We start from the raw sequence: 18,124 nt of genomic DNA, 5'->3' as shown, positions 1-18,124 counted from the left end.
ACAGAGATTTCAAAAGGGCATAAAGAAGTATAGAGAAAACAGAGAAATTATTAAGACCAAGTAAGGAACTGAACAAACAAAAAAAGGAACCTTCCAAAAGGAGGGGAAATTACCTTATTAGTTTCAGTGTTAGGATGAAGAGAGAAAAATAACTGCAGTGAACACTGCAGCAAGAGTTCTACAAGCCATTTTCACATCAGATACTTAAAATTATCTGATACACTTACCTGTGGCCAAATCTTAGCATCCACTGCCTACTAACTACCACGCTCATGGATTTCAGTGCTTCTTCTGGTATTTTTAACTCAAAAATCTGTAAAATTTATGGCTTCCTTTGCATCCAGCACCTCTATATTCTGACATTCTAAGTAAATTCTGCTGGTTTTACTCTCTAATTAAGGCAGAGAGGGAAAATCTTTCTCTTTTAATGCACTTTTTAATCCAAAGTGATATTGCTCATAAATATTGATCCATTATATTCTATGTGTAAGAACAACTTGAAATAATGAAAAGTGAAAGAAAGAACAGTTGTGCAGAGCTTTTTTTTTTTTTTTTGAAGCTCTGAGATTCTTCTGTAGAGTTTAGCCTAGCAGCATACTTTAGCTCTGGAATATTCATAAATATACAAAACAGATGTACTAACCAACCCATAGTTTATATGGACATACATGAAAAAAAAGAAAAAGTGGGGAAGGAAAACAGATCCAGAACATCTCAGGAGGGATTCAAGTTACCTTTTTCAGATACTACTCATTTGACTAAGGCCATCTTACAACACCTGCAATTTCTTCCAAATTCTTAACCCAGACCAGACAACATTGCATGCTTCTCTCCCAGGTGAATCAATGATTGATTTTCCCTGTGTTTCTATAGGGCTGTCACTGATTGACAAAGTAAGTTCCTTGGAGAAGTAATATTTCTAAATAAATACTAAAGCTTTGTGTCAGAAAGTTCTGGTTGTTTCAAACAGTATTTATCTGTTACAAAGGAAACTTAAAAATGTATGTATATAAAATATCAAACTTTGATTTAGCTCTATTAAGCAATTATTGAAAAAATACTGAAATAAAAAATGGTAAAAGACTAAGAAATTCCATTTTGATAATTTTGAATGGCCCTCTATAAAATAAAGTACTGGTAAAACTCTCAGTCCTGAGATATATGGCCCAGCTAAAGAATGACAAAATTCAATTTTAGGGAAGGCAACTTCTGGCTCTTCAAGAAGCTAGTCAACAGAACCTCCTGAGAAAGTGCCCTTGAGGACAAGGGAGCAGAACAGTGCTGACAGATCTTTAAGAACATAGAGGGCAAAAGCTCCTAAACCCCAAGCGTAAGAAATCAGGGAAGGAAGGCACTGGAGTCCTGGCACTGGGCAAGAAGAAAATGCACAGGCAGTGCACTCCACAATGTGGAAGTACCAACAGGTATTCTGGGAAGAGTATAGGGATGCAGCCCAAGGCAGGAGATGTGCATCTCTTGGTAAGGGATGCAAAGAGTAACAAGGGCTTTACAGCCAGGATAGGAAGATCACGGGAAGTGCACCTCCACAACAGAGATGACTGACAAACTGGTAAGAAAGAATGAGGAGAAGGCTGAGGTATTCAACAAAGTTTTTGCCTCAGTCTTCACTGACAGTATCTTTTCTCACACCTCTTGAGTGAATGGAACACAAGAAAGGGAGAAAATGTAAGAGATCAGCTTCATGACCACCTGAGGCCTTTACACAAATCTACAGGACCTGACAAAATGCATCCCAGAGTCCTGAAACTGAGAGTGTTCCAATCCACTCTCCATGATATTTAAAAAGTCATGGGCGTCAGGGCAAGTCCCGGGTGACTGGAAAAGGGAAACGTGGTACTCATCTTTAAGGAGGGTAGGAAGGAGGACCCTGGGACCCTGAGGCTGACCTGTCAGCCTCACTTCTGTGCCTGGGAAGATGATGGAACAGAAACTCCAGGAGGCTGTGCTAAGGCACATGGAGGACAGGCAGGTGACTTGGGACAGCCAGCATGGCTGCAGGAAGGGCAAGTCCTATCTGATCAGCCCAATGGCCTTCTAAAACAGAGTGACTACACCAGTAGACAAGGGAAGACTTAAGGATGTTCTTTATCTGGACTTCTGTAAAGCCTTTGCCACAGTCCCCCAAAACTTCCTTCTCTCCAAATTGGAGGGATGGATTTGATGGCTGGGCCACTCACAGCAAAATGAAATGGCTGTATGCTCACATTCAGAGAGCCACTCAATCTCTCAGTGTAGATCAGTGATGAGTGGTGTCCCTTGGGTCTGTGTGGGGACCAGCACTGGTTAATATCGTCACCAATGACACATAGAGTGGGACCAAGTGCATCCTTACCGAATTTGCAGACAACACCCAGCTGAGTGGTGCAGCTGACATGCCTGAGGGACAGGATCTCTTCCAGAGAGACCTGGACAAGCTGTAGGAGAGAGCTCATAAGAATCTTAAAAGCTTCAACAAGACCAAGTGCTGATCCCCCACCTGTGTCAGAGCAGCCCTGGTTTGAGTCCAGGCTGGGGGATGGACAGATCACAGCAGCCCTGCCCAGAGAGGTTTGGGGCTGCTGCTGGGTGAGAGGCTGGACATGACCCAGCCATGGGCACTCCCAGCCCAGAGAGCCAAACGTGTCCTGGGCTGCATCCAGAGCAGCGTGGGCAGCAGGGCCAGGGAGGGGATTCTGCCCCTCTGCTCTGCTCTGCTGAGACCCCACCTGCAGGGCTGCCTCAGCTCTGGGGTCCCAGCACAGGAAGGACCTCCTGGAGTGAGCCCAGAGGAGGCCACCAAGATGATCACAGGACTGGAGCACCTCTCTTAAGAGGACAGACCTAAAGAATTGGGACTGTTCACCCTGAAGAAGAGAAGGCTCCATGGAGATATTATAGCACCTTCCAGTACTTTATGGAGGTTTGTAAGAAAGATGGGGACAGACATTTAACCATGGTCTGTTGTGACAGGACAAGAGGTGATGAATTTAAAACTAGAAGAGAATAGATTTAGTGTGGGTATAAGTAGAACATTTTTTTATTATGAGGTGAAACACTGGGACAGGTTGCCCAGAGAGGTGGTAGATGACCCATCCATGGAAACATTCAAGGCCAGACTGGAGATGAAGTTCTGAGCAACCTATCTCGTTGAAGATGCTCCTGTTCCCCGCAGGAGCACATTCATAGAATCTAGTTAGAAGACACTCTTTCTTTCCCACAGGAAGTGAAAGATATTCCACGATTTGGATACCTAAGATGGGCAATCAGAGAAATGGACAGAAACTCATGTTTTACGTCCCAGTAAGATAAGGAAGACCAAATTCCTGAATTCCAAAAAATTAATTTCCTCCTTTTCTCTCCTCACACTTCTGATACATTTCCACTGCACAACCTGTGAGTTAAGTGAGAATGAGCAAAGTTTAAAAAGAAACTCAAACTCCATCAGTTTGGGACTTTTCCCTCCCTTCCCTTGTGCTAAAGCATTAAGAGATTTTACAAGTTGTAAACAGCAACAACAAAAACACACTTCTAATCCTCAATCTTACAGCATGTAAATCAATCCTACCCCTGTACCACTGTCAGCCAGGCAGCAAAATTCCCATAACAGAGGATGAATTACAATGGATAATGGATTGATAACAGGTTTTTCAACCATCTTTATCTCACTGTTCCAAAAGCGTATAAGCACTAAACTGGACAATGAAATATGGTTCTTCTTTCTCTCCTTCATGTAATTCTGGCTTTGTCTTCCAATACTTTTTTCTCTGATATTCCACTTTAAAAATCAAATTATACTCAGTCTTGAACACTAGCAACCATGTAGGTTCCCTTAAACTACAACTAAGCAATAATGACTGTAACAAATGTAGAAAAGGAGGACAAAAATCAGATGGCATATTCAATCCGTCCACAGTTTAGTTCTGTAAACATTTCCTACATGTTATGTATCTCATGCTCCTTTGAAGGGCTGGGGCTTTAGGAGCAATCATGTTCTTAAATTTAATCAGAACCACATGGAGGTCAGTGTGAGGGCCCATCCAATTGAAGCAGAAGTGGAAAGTATCTTAAAAGTTAACTATGAAATTATTTCATATGTAACTTAGAGAGTTTAAAAAGCCATTTTTAACAACATTAGTGTCTTGGTATTGTTGAAAACAGAGCATGTCAATGAAATTACTCATGCTATCTTCAATATTTCTACAAATCAAATTTCTGAAGATTGCAACTAAAAATAAACAAAAGGTGTAACATGAAAACAACCTCAGACAAGTGTAAAATATAGAAAGGAGGACAAAACCCCTATTCCTATGCCTTTCCTCCTGTTGCCTATTTCTGATGGGGAGACTACAGAAGAGACAAACATCTGCAGCTTCGTTTACATTGTGTTGACATACATTTCTATTCCATTATGCAAATCTGGACTTTCTGCAATTTTGTTTTAAACACTATTGAAACTACAAAGGTAGTAAATAGTTCACATTAGTAAAAAGCAAACAATGGGAACAACAAGCAAGAGCAATTCAACAATTTAAAACAGATATTAAGAAGATATGATACCACCACATGTCATTTGAAGTGTATTATGTAATTTGAAAATGAAGTGATGTATATAAGCAGGAGATAAGTCTACTTGTCTACTAATAGATCATGCCTAATTGTCACACACAATTTTGAATGAAAACTACAATCAGTTGCCAATATCACAAAAGAAGGCAGCTAGTGACTGGTTGTGTTGGGCTTTTTTCAGCTTTTTGTGTGAATTTTGCATACATGAAAGGGAATTAAATACCACTTAATAGTGCCAGACACAATATGAGCAAACATTAGACAGCATCAATGCACAGCTCTATATATGCATCTCATTTTTGACCTCCAACATTCTTGCTGAAAGTCTAGGTCACAAAACAGGACTTCAGAGCTCTCTGTCTGTGTGATTTAAGCTTATGGTTGTGAGTCACAGCAAAACAGAGAGCACTGCCAATAATACTGGTAAAGGATCACATTTGGGGAAAATTTCTCCCCTCTGAACTTCACAGCACAAATAATGCTTACTCTGTACGTGTTCCAAGTGCAGAACTCCCATTGAGGTTTCATTTAAAAAAAAGAGTACAGAATATACAACAGAGATCTACACTGTGGATAGGAGACTCACAGCATGAATTGAAGAATAACTTTGCCCTTAATTTGAACTCATGTTCTCCCCTGCTTCCCCACATTGCATCCCAAAGATCCATGTGTAGCTGTGTTTTTCAGTTGTGCTGCAAGTATGACAGAAGAACAATCACACCTCCTATGATGACTCATACAAAACATGTATTTCCAACAAAATGAACAAAAATTATTTGGTAAGATCAGCTGATGAAAAAACATCTGTTGTGTAGTTCAGTCTGATGTTTTTTACTCACAGTGGGAAGAATAACCTTGAAGGTTCAATGTTCAATGGCAGAAATTCCACTTTTTCTTCAGAGTGCTGACACAGTATTGTATTTCCAGTGCTTGATACAGAGTTATTTGTGCATGTATGATGGAAGTACTATTGAAAGCCTTTCAATTAGAGGGACAATAGAAAACTACTCTTTCTAGTATAAAATTCTGCTAATATAGTTCTTGTTGTGCTTTAAATACAACCATAGGGGTTTTGTTTTCCATCAAAGGAATATAATACCTTTGCTGCATCAGAGCACCATTTGCTGAACAACTTTACTGAGCACTTACAGAGCAACTTTTATCAAGCTGTGCTCATATAAATCAACCTCTATAGTTTTGTTGCAGCTCACCAGAACTGTCTCTTTATTATCCTGACTTTTCAAATCTGGAGTGTGAAAAAAAAATTGATCTCATGGGAAAAGAAATTGATGTACACAAGCATCCACTAGTTACAGACTTAGCTCTACTGCATGAACAATGCCCTTCTCCATCCCATTGAATTTTTTTTTTCTTCTTAGTACAGCTTTCATGACAGCAGAAATCCTAGCACAGACAGTTTCAGTCGAGTGCTTTCATTGTGAGCAGTCTCAGTAATTAAACAGGTCTCAATAGTTACAGACCCTGCTGTGTCAAGGTCTACACCAGCATGCACCATCACTAGACACAACAAAAACATGGGAGGAATTTTTAACCCAAAACCAACAGGAACAACCTGACAAACTGCTCATATGTCTGCAGTGAGCAAGTTAGACAAGACACTGTAAGGAAAACTGTGGATTTGTTCCACTGACAAGAAAAATGAGCTTGACCACTTTTAGGGTGTAGAAAATTCTGACACAAAGAATAAAGGCTTCTCCAACACTATTATGGAGAACAAAATTAGAAAAGTTTAATAGTAATCATAGTTTAATAGTAATCATAGTTTAAGGCAAACTTCTGGGAGATGTGGGAAATTATTAAACATTATTAGTAATACACAAAATGAACTGTTTGCAGCATTCATCTCATTCTGATAAAAAAAAATTACTAGCATAGCTATTAATATGCTTAAGTCAAAGCTTTACAAAAAACTGGCCCATCTGCAAAATTCTGGGCAAAATTCACTTCCAAGTTTTATTTACAAATGAACTTCAAACACCGGTATTCACTAAAAATATGAAGAAAAGTTCAAGATTCAACTTATGATGAAGTTTTAGACCATGAAGACAAAAAAAAAAAGCAAATATCTCTGGCACGAGGTTACTCCCTCTTCAGGAACTTGGCTTTGGAGTGTTAAATTTCGCATGGAAAAAACTGGGTGGGTGGGGAGGGATTAATGTTAGATGGAATAGAAGATAAACAAACGTTTCCTACAAAACATTCTGGGTTTTCATAGGATTTAAAAGGGGAGGGAAGGAGGTAGTCAATATATTATCTATCAGCATCTTTCAGCATTGGTTTTAAATCCATTCCCACCATAAGATTTCCACCTTTGATAACATACTCTTAAAAATCTAGTGTCATCATTATTATCTGCATCATATAATGTATTTTTTAATTTCTAAATTATTGCTCATACTTTAACATGGAAAAAGCCTGAAAACAAAAACAGAAGCATGCACTGGAGTACAAAAACATCAACCACATTGCACCTTTCACTGTCACTGCCATACAACAGCTCTAACCGAGGCAAGTACACTGATCTGTCAGAACCTTTGCCTGTATAAAAATAAGGTTAAATAAACCTAAAGAAAGAAAAATAATATTTGGGAATAGATGAACTCAAATAACTCAAATAACTAGGTTGATTGAAGGTGCTTGCAGCTAAGGCACCTATGTTTACTTCCACTTAGGAAGCAGCAGAAGATGCCCAGGCATCTTCCTGATTGGCAACATACCAAACCTCTCAGAAACCTCTGAAAGGCCAATTAAAACAAGTCTTCAGGTCTGCAATAGAAGAATCTGAGAGCACAACCTTCAAAATTAGCACCTCAGACATAACAGACAGAGAATAACTGCTCTAATCAATTGGCTTGGCCAATCTTCAATTAGAAGGCTCTCTCAAGTCCCTTGAAGGCAAAAGTGAAGGAGCAGTAGTTCATTTCTGAACAAAGATATCAAGAAGATAAAAAACACTCTTAAGGAATCAGTGCAAGTCAGATTCATAGTCTCAGAGAAGGCACTGGAAATAGGAAAAAGAAGATCCAGTATTTCATTAACCAAAAGCCACAATATGCTGGCTGGAATGAAAGAAATAATAAAAGAGAAAAGAGGGGGGGAAAAAAAAGGTAATATGAAATCTTGTAAGGAAAAAGACCCTATGGGTATGATAGAGACTGTATAAACATCAGTCCAAATATTATGCATACTGTAAGTATGTCCAAAACAATCTGTGCTCTTATTAATCATAATTCTACAATGATAAAAAGACTGTCTTTTGGAGTGAAAACAGTCATCACTGTCACATGCTCCATTATGGAAAGGATTTATGTGGTTTCCTCTTAGCAATGTAAACCAAGGCTTGAAAAGTTCCACACGTTTTGCTTTTCAAAGCCCTCTTATGGCAACTACCAGGCATTACAGCACTAGTCCACATTTAAAAACGGCAAGAAATTCTGGAAAAAAGGAGCATTGCTCCACAGTGTTTCTGTATAACTAAAAGCTGAAAGTTAAATAAAGCAAAGGATAGTAGCTTCAATACAGAACTGAAATTAGGAGTCATATTCCTTTGCTTTAATGTTGGCAAGTTTATACCAAAATTTCTTGTATTACCTTGAAGAAACTATAATCACATCATATTCACAGCAAATCCCCACTTCTCACCTCAAATCACAGTTCTGTGTTTGAAGCAAAATTTGGACTCTGAGACAAATTTGTACCATTTTAATGCTTTTTACGACCTTTACTTTAAATTAAGGCTCTCTTCAGGGAAATTGTAATTACAGTCTCCTATAATTGCTAAAAGGAAGAATATGCCCTATCTCTCATTGTCCTTGATTTCAAGTGGACAAAAGGCCATGGGTACCCACCACTGCTGCATTAATTTTCAGCTGTGTAGCTTAAACAAGCAAATATTTCATTTTAATCAATGACCTCATTAGCACAGACTTACTTGTATATGCAGTGTAAAAAATACTCCATAAAAGCAAATTCTACTTCATATCAAACCAGTCAAGACTTTTCAAGCTACTACTTGATACACAACTATAACAGCACATACCATTGAACCTGCTCACCTTTTTCTTATTTACTTGTGGAAATAGCCCGTCTATCTGTTCAAAAAGACACCAGAGGGTTGATTTACAGGACAAACTGAGAAAGTCAGATTTTTCTAATGACCAAACATAACGAAGTTACATCTTTATCCTAGTATCTCCATCATGCCACTTTAAAGAATGACTGAAGTTTTTCTACACATTTCACAAGACTCTTTCAAAGTGTTCAGTACTTCCATTTGTCAACTGGCATGTTTTCAAGGCAATCCCTCCTGAGCCATAACAAATAGGAAGAAACATGAAAAAGTGTAATAGAAAAAATCCTACCAAAATATCAAAGATTACATCATATTCTAAATAAAAAGCCCACTAAAAAGAGATCTACAGTTTGAGAACAACACAGAGAAGTAGTCAGAAAACAATGTTCGTTGCAATGCTACTTGATATACTACAAAATACAAAATGACCACCAGTAAATTATTCTTTGACAGGACTTTTAAAGCATGGAGAGATACAATCATGGAAGTGGGAATTTTGGCCTCAACTAAAAAGGAAATAATAATGAATCTAGTAAAAGTAGGGCCTACTTCTTCCTCTACAGACTTTCAACAATATCTTTATCAAACACCACAGCTAACAAAACAGAGAGTGCTATTCTCATAAAATGGTTTGGGTTTGAAAGGACATTTTAATGCCACCTAGTCCAACAACAATCTTTGACAAGACCAGCTGATTTAGTGCCTCATCCAACCCAACCTTGAATGTTTCCAGGGATGGAGTGTCCACCACCTCTCTGTGCAACCTGCTCCAGTGCTTCACCAACCTAATTATGAAAAAATGTCTTCCTTATATCTGGTCTGAATCTGTTTAAATCTGTACTTCAGTTTAAAACTATCACCCCTTCTCCTATTGCAACAGGCACTATTAAAAACTCTGGCCACATATTTTTTATAAGCCTACTTTAAGTACTAAAAGGCTGCAGTGAGGTGTCCTCAGAGCCTTCTCTTCTCCTGACTGAACAACCACAACTCTCTCCTAACAGTGAAGGTGCTCCAGCCCTTTGATAATTTCTGTGTCACTCCTCTGGGCTCACTCCAGCAGGTCCATGTCCTTCCTGTGCAGGGACCCCAGAGCTGATACAGCCCTGCAGGTGGGGTCTCAGCAGAGCAGAGCAGAGGGCAGAATCCCCTCCCTGGCCCTGCTGCCCACGCTGCTCTGGATGCAGCCCAGGACACGTTTGGCTCTCTGGGCTGGGAGTGCCCATGGCTGGGTCATGTCCAGCCTCTCACCCACCAGCACCCCCAAATGCCTCTGGGGAAGTATGATGATTTTGTGTCTTTAACATTGCTCATTAAACTTACGGATAAACTTTATCATTCCCTAGGTTCTCCCTTGCAGTCTTCATTGAAATCCTTAAATTGATTCTTAATCGCACAAAATGGGAAGAACTTTCTTGGAGAGAGCTCTTGATCATAATGAAAAGTGTGTGTCCCCTGCTATGTTCCACCAAGCAAAAAGAGGGTCTCTCAGTGCCAGAACAGCACTTGGGGCGGGGAGAGACACTTCTTCAAGCAGACACGTCCTCAAGAGCTGAATGTAAATCATACTATAATCATATGCTCATCTTATAGCTACCAGTGCACACCAGGACTGTCAATTCCAAAGGACCTGTAAACTGTGCAGGAATATTTGACACAGCACAGCTCACTGCATCAGATGCTCAACTGCGTGTTTCTTTTCAGACATGTTCTAATGTCCATTCTGAAACACACCACCTGCAAAAGCACTAAACAAAATATAGAAAAAGTGAATAATTTGACAGCTTTGTTTTCCTTTTCTGGTCTTTTAAAAATGTTTTATGGTTATAACACTTGGTTTTTGAAACTGGGTCCTTACTGCATACAATATTCTATGCCTGTAAAGAATAACTGCATGAATTAAAGAGAAAACACTGAAAAAACTCAAATCACTGGCCTCTGTCCTGCATGATTTAAGTCAAATTTCCATGCATTTTAATCATATTAAATTTAACTCTTGGAAGTTTCAAGTGTCAGTTAACTCAAAATAAATCACATTAGATAGAGCAGACACTTATTCTACTCTGATTGGTTGGTTGACTCTTGTTGAAACATACCTGCAATGATTGCAAAGTAATCACTTTAAAAAACAGGGTGGACTGTCACTGTTCAGAAAAACAAACACTTCATAAATGAAAAAAACAAATTTGTCTTTTTAATTCATTCATATCTTGTAATTCTAGCTCAGATGTATTTAGTTTTATTCCACGATGTACTGAACAAGCATTACTGAAATAACTCTACCAAGCCCCATCAGCAAAGACTGGATTTTTTCCGTACAGAATAAATACTGGTATCATTTTCCATATGTCTTTGCTTACTTACAGTTCTAAATATAAAAACATTGCAAACAGACACAGGCATAGAAGAGTTATCAAATCCTGCTAGAGCCAAATCCTGGACACAATGTAACATCATAAGGCAAATAGGTTTGGACTCAAAATGAAATTCCAAGATTCTGAGCGCTATAGGAAGCAGCTGCTAAACTCAAAACACATCAATGCATTTTCATCAAACTTTGGTTGGTTCTGCTTTTGTTTTGCTTGTCTGTTTGTTTTGTTGTTTTTGCCATATTTGAAGTGTTCACAGAAAATTAATTTGCCATTTTGACAGCCCTAACATGTAAAGTGTGGACAAAAGAACAACTGTATGCATTGAAAGGCTATTTACTATTTCCAGCCAAATAAGAGCAAATATGTTCCTGAAACCCAGCCAAGCAGCTGTATTTCAAAAAGGTTCTGTTTCATTCTTAATTTGGAAACAAAGGAGACTGCTTTGCAATGTATTATTTGCATTACTCTAATAATCTAGTAACCGGATCATATGCCTGTACATACAAAAACTTAGATTGTAGTTTGGCTGACTAGACTGCTCATCATATTTTCAGCTGTTTTATTAAAATATCTTTGTTTCATGGGAGTAAGATGCTAGTGAAACAGTTCAAGAAAGACAAAAACTACACGCCACCTTAAAGTGAAGGAAAGAAACAATTTGGCTTCAAACTGCTTGCTGTCTGGCTGTTTGGGCTTTATGCAACACATGGCAATTCACAGACAGGACAGACTGCTTCAGAAGAAATAAATTTGTAGACAGTTCTCAGGAAGGATTCAGTTCTGACAGATCCTCAGTAACTGCAGTGTCAAGTAGGATGCTTCCAACTCCACTACACTCTTCAGATTTTACAAAAGTATTTCTACACTACCAGGAGCATTCCCCATTTGCACAGACACTACTTCAGAGTTGTTTTTGTTAAGTTTGAGAAAGCCCTAAGAGAAGAGAGAGAGACTGTTGTTTCACTTAAACTCCTGCTCAACTTCCATCACTCTTCTGTCACTAGAAAATAACCAGAGAAAAGACAGAGGAGCCAGATGTCTCTGTAGTCAGCTTGTTAGACACTGTAGCAAAGTTATGACTGAAAAAATACTTGAAGGAACTTACCAGTAGAGAAAACAAGAACTGTGTTGTCCCAAAGACCATATGTTTTCAGAGCATCAGTAAGATTTCCTACAGCTTCATCCATAAGAGTCACCATTCCTGCATAATGGCGCCTCTTTACATCTTTTATGGAAGAATACGGTTTCATGTATTCTTCAGGGACCTCGAGAGGTTCATGCACAGACTGAAAGGCAAGATAGAGAAAGAGGGGCTGGGGTGGAAGGGATAGAATGGAAATTAGTTGAACATTAAGTACTGAGGGCAAAAGTTACTGCAGCAAAAGCAGACCTGATTTATCGACAGTGCAGGTAGTGTGTTTTGATTTCTCCCACATCTTCTAATCGCTGCACATAAACCAATAAAGTTTTGAAAAACTACTTTCGCAAAGCTGTGGGAAAACACCAGGTGTATCTTTTCTTCTATTTTCTGTCTATTAAACTTCTCATCTTAAACTTCCCTTCTCTTTTTAGAAGTGCAAACTACTTGCTAAGCCATTTCTACAAATTTATTAATTGTACTATAGTAAAAGAAATGGAGAAGGGTAGCAGGCCAGGACCATGCAGACAAAGCTGATTTTGGCAAAAGATGAGTTTCACCAGTGCCACTTCTCACATTTAGCTCTACGCACCTACTAAATAACCCTGAATTACAGCTCAAACACAGCTCTATTAATATTATATTAACTTTTAAAAAAACATTCTTTAATGCTCAAGTTATCAGAGTAGCAGCTGTTGCCTGTACCTTCTCAGTTTTGTGATTGGCTATAAGATCTATAGCTCTTTCTGTGAATATATTTGTGGAGTACACATTTTTAAATCCAGTTGCAACTTCTTCTCCATCTCGGAAGTCCAGAGCACAGCGTGTCACGTTCTTGGCTTTGATGAGGACACAGCGGTCATGAGTATAATAATCCTCACTGCCTAGGAGGTAGCCTAGAAGAAGAAAAGATGTCAAATGAGAAGGCCAACATCATGTCACATAAACACATACATCAAGAGGAGAAAAAAAGTCAAACATAAATGTGAAAAAATTAGTGGTTTTGAGCTAAAACACAAATTCAACCCTAGACCACCTACTGTGACACCCCTGACACATTTAAGTAGCTCCACATTTGATACCTCATAGGCTTTTCGTTGCTAAGTAGTAATTTCAAAAGAAATTAAACACTTTGAAAACAGTTCAATGACTTCTTATTAATACTTTGATGTCCATGAGCATTAAACTAATGCACTGAGAGCCAAAGCAGCAATCTAGCCATGAACTAGTCTGATATTTGGTGGTATGATTTTCTATGTTTGATGTAAGGCTTCCACCCCTATTGGAAAGTTTGGAATTTTTACATTCATTTATTCAAAAACACTCAAGTATGAATCACCTTTTATGTCTGCTGTAATGGAATTTCTGATCCACTGCTGACACCAGCTGGTGAAGAAAAGACACTATCATCTAAAGTTATCCAAAAGAAATTAAGAAAAAATTCTACATGTATCGATTTGCTCCTGTCTAGGGCTAGGCTGTTTGGCATGGAGAGGCTTTGTGTTTTAGCAGACACAAATAAAACTTTTCAAAATCACTTGGATCTCAAAAATTATATTTTAAATTAGATTTTAGATTTCTCCCCCAATATCCTGAAAAAATGGATGAATCTGAAAAAAAATAGAGTTTTATGTTCTGCAAAAAAAACTTGGGACAAAAATCCAAGGCAGAAGAAATTTACTTAAAGTTTGTTTTTTTTTTTTCAGCAGCTGCAGCTAGTAATATCTGCAAAAACAGAAAAAATAAAGTTATTTTAAATGCAATAAAAATGTCTACTATTTAGACATTTTAGGAGGAAAAAATGGGTAATCGTTCAAAAGATAAAGTGATTTTACAGGCAGACTGTTTACATCAATGTACTCAGAGGCACATGTTGCATTTTTTCCATTTTGAATGCCCTCTGGGGGAGACTGCATCGGTTGTGCCATGGAATCAAACAACCCTAATCATAATCCTACTGCCTACTGCAATCACATGAACATTGCAGGATATTAAACCACTATGTCCTCTGAAAAATAATGTCACATTGGGCACCCAAAAACCATACCCAGAGCCAGCTAGTCCTCAGGCTCCTGCATTAAAAGCCTGCTTGGTCCCAGGGTGAGATTTCACAAGGAGCAGCAGCCTATCTACACCTATGCCATCAAAAAGATCCCAAGCTCCTCTGAAGGGATGGGAGAAAGCACAAATGTTTAAGCAATGAGCCATTATATTCCAATCCACATATATTAGCTTAATTCAGTTGTGAAACCATTGCCCTGAGTACCCTGAAAAACAAAAAGAAGTAAACTATCTAAGGGAACAGTTTTTTCCAACTTACATTTGGACAAACATAGGCACACACATAGCACAGTCACAATCTTCATTTAAGCCTCAGGTTAGACAAGAGCAACACAGGCCTCTGCATTGAAACAATTATTTTGAAATTCATTGTTCGAGGAAAGTGTCTTAAACACAACCAAGTGGAGATGGGCCTTTTTGAACTCAGCACTGTGCAGAAAAAGATGTACAGCAGACAGCCCAAGTCACATAATATCCGTGACACTTGTGCAGAACTAATAAATATGGAATCAATACTGGGACAGGAACCCAAACCACACTTGGAACAATAAACAATGGGTAGCTACAAGTTGCTTTGCAAGTAATGCACTCACACTTGGACAATCTATTGTTTAGTCTGCGAGTTCCTAACTTGTGAGTTTTTGGATACTACTTTATAGAGGCCTTCACATGATCTCACTACCAGCTCTGGAAAACCAAAGCCACACAAACTGGCAGTAACCCCCATTCTCTATTCCTCTGTACTGCTGTAGGTAGGAGACAGAGAATTCAGAGTCAAAAATTAACCCTGGGAAGGAGGGAGGGGCAAGGGAAATACTAAGAGAGAAATACCTTACTTGGAGCCACACAGTAATTGTGATACTTTCTTCAGTAAGTTCAGCATACATTTAACGCATTAGCATTTTTTAAGCAGTGATACTTCGGAAATGTGCATCCCCATGTATGGCTTTACTTATAAATAAATAGTAAATCTGCTGTTGTTACAAGAATGGGGCAGTTTCTCACCATTTTTAACACTGCATTTATTGCCCATGTTAAACCAAACCATTACCAAAATAAGTGTCAAATCCTCTGCGGGTTGGAAGGCATTCTTTTCTGTACATCCCCAAATGCCACTTCCCCACCATGTGAGTAACATATCCTGCTTCTTGAAGTAGTTCTGGGAGGAGTTTCTCATCCAGTGGCAGACAGCTGGGCTGGCATGGCCATATTATCTGGTGTTGTAAACCTGTGTGGATCTAGCAGAGAAAAGAAGTGTGAGAAACCATTTACAACGCAGCCCATGGATTAATTCATAAGCAGGCCCAAAAAGAAACACAGCTGTATTAGAGATTAGTTGTAGGGGCTCTTCATTTTACCATTGTAGCAGTGAAGATGACGAGGAAGCTGCAGGTGGAGGGCAGGGGTTGCATGGAGGCACTGCAAAAGTTAACATATTCCCATTCATAAATCAATCACAATTGACAAATCCAAAACAAACAAAAAACCACAAAGCCTTTTATGCTTTTAACTAGAAATCTAACAGGTTTTATCATTTGTTTATTTGGAACTACCATTATGGTCTCTGAAGGCTAGAGACATCTCAAGATGGAGTGAGAGATTTTAAATGGGACTGAAATGGGCAAAAACACACGTGGCAGCTACCAAAAAAAAGAAAACTTTTGCCTGTATCAGAGAACAGTCACTGGGGGAAAGGTTGATAAAAGAAAACTATTTTTCTATTACTTTTCTAAATGGACATTATATATAGATACTTACATATTTATTTACATGCTTTCAATGAGTACAAGCACTATAGAAAGCTTTTGGATATGGGGATGACACAAGCTTTACACTGATTAGATCTGATATTTAATAACTCTGCCAAAGTTCCGAGTCCTCATAAGTGGTGAATTTTGTATTTTTTCACAAAACCATCACTGACAACAATACTTTGAGTACTATATAATGCTTGATATAAGGAACCTCTTCAGTTATGATGCTATAAGGTGACTTTTTCCAACTTCCCTGTGTTCTCCTCAATCAAAAAGGCACTACCTCAAAGCTAGGCCTGCAAACATATGTATACAAGTAAATATATCTTGTTTATACATTAAATATTTCTATCAATCTGTGCGGGACAAAGCACAAAGCCTCCAAGATCCCCTGGAGCAGATGACAGCAGATTTTATGACTCCACTAAGCACACCAGTGTAGCAAGCTGCATGATTAACTTTCAAAGCGTTGCTTTGAAATTTAGCAGCTCTCTGAAATGACTTTTAGAACAAATGAGACCTGATCTTAGGCAAGTGGGTAAAGCCCTTTTCTAAAGGATCTACTACTTCCTCGTTTTCTTTGAGCAAGGAGGTTCCAGAAATTAAATTATATTATAAATTTTATATTATATATAAAGTATTTTAAATATTTTAAAATGCTGTATTACAGAAAACATTACTACACAGAATAACACAAACTAGCAAAACATTGTAGTTTCTTGCACTGTATCTGGAAAATGAGAAAAAGGAGGAGACAATAACAAAAAAATCTATTGCTATCTTAGATGGATACCATTGCTCTTCTTTCATATGGATTGCAAGGTGACTATGAAAATTTCAGCTCCAGAGAGGACCAGATTTAGGTTATTTTCACAAGTTTCTAAGCAACTGTTCATGATATCCATGGGTAACACAATTTTAAGAAGATCCCACATATTTGCTGCATAATATAATTATTTGCTGCATAATTACTGTTGCACAGAATGTCCCTCTATTAAAAAAAAAATTACTTCAATTTTCTAATATTGTTTTATTCAGTTGCAACAAGGTCAACACAAAGATTATTAAATTATCAAGCTAAATGTATGGGATGAATTTAAAACTAGACTGAACTATGGGTGTTTCCAATGTCTACTTTTAAGATGTGATGCAGCAGTGGCCTCTCTCTTGGAAAGCACCTTCAGACTATGAACTGTATTTTAAAAATACTCACTATGGAAAAATATTTTAGGCTGTTTAATGGCATAACTTAAGGATTTGGTAAAAATAATGAAAATTGCTTTTGCCTATTCATCATTTTTCATTCTTGGAGTTTCCAGGAACAGGACAAATGCTGCTATGAAAGAGTGTCACCTGGAACAACTTCATGCAACTAATACATGGCAACATTTCTTTCATTCAGAGCAGTTTATTTAGCAATCACTACGGTTAACATGGAAGTGCAGGACTTCTTGAGATAGAGGGGAAGTTTCTGAAACACACTTAACCCTTTCTGAGTTTCTTCCTTCTGTCCATGCTGTGTGTCCATACTTTATTTCCCACCCTCCACTCCCCACGTTTATGCCAAAATTGAAAAAAATAAATAAAAAAAAAAAGTGGGAAAAATCAGGATAATGACTACGAACTATTTGGACACACAGACTAATAACCACACTGTGTGCACTCCATCAGGGAGTGCAGTATATCTACACCTTCTGTACCAGGTGGAGGTGAATGTACAGCTCGTGACGCATTTGGGCGCTGCACTGGAAAACGTGTTGTAAAAACTGAACAAGTGGTGCTAATCCGCTTCTGTCTGCGTCTCGACCAGTGCAAAAATATTCAAGAGTCAGACTAGGGCAGGGGTATCTCACACGACATATTGCCGTGCCTGTTAATCCAACCGGAGCATGCAGAGCACCTTGGCTGGTCTGGAGCAGAACAATTTGCACCGATTCCATTTCTAGTTTACTCCCGGGCTCGCAAGGCGAATGAAGCTTGCGTTTCAGAGCTTGCATCCCCTGAGCAGCGGCAGAGACCCAGCAAGTCGGAGCGGCACAGGGGCTGCCAGAGGCAAGCAGGGAGCAGCCGCAGGGCAGCATCCCGCGGGCAGCATCCCGCGGGCAGCATCCCGCGGGCAGCATCCCGCGGGCAGCATCCC

At 38.7% G+C, this 18,124-nt stretch overlaps 1 protein-coding gene across 5 annotated transcripts in view; it reads right to left on the bottom strand.

The window, feature by feature from the left end:
- The window catches only part of ARSB (arylsulfatase B), an 83,423-nt gene that overhangs the window by 64,878 nt on the left and 421 nt on the right, over nucleotides 1-18,124 (bottom strand). For all 5 annotated transcript variants that reach the window (XM_033520515.1, XM_033520514.1, XM_015652640.2 and 2 more), the window contains exons 2-4: nucleotides 15,282-15,468; nucleotides 12,875-13,065; nucleotides 12,137-12,344 (exon numbers count right to left, since the gene is read on the bottom strand). In XM_033520515.1, coding sequence (XP_033376406.1) covers nucleotides 12,137-12,344; nucleotides 12,875-13,065; nucleotides 15,282-15,468 — 586 coding nt within the window. The remainder of the gene's footprint in view (nucleotides 1-12,136; nucleotides 12,345-12,874; nucleotides 13,066-15,281; nucleotides 15,469-18,124) is intronic.

This window comes from Parus major, chromosome Z (genome assembly GCF_001522545.3).
Source record: "Parus major isolate Abel chromosome Z, Parus_major1.1, whole genome shotgun sequence".
Lineage (NCBI taxonomy): Eukaryota > Metazoa > Chordata > Aves > Passeriformes > Paridae > Parus > Parus major.
The sequence above is the reverse complement of the archived record's forward strand: the minus strand, read 5'-3'. Positions and strand labels throughout refer to the sequence as shown.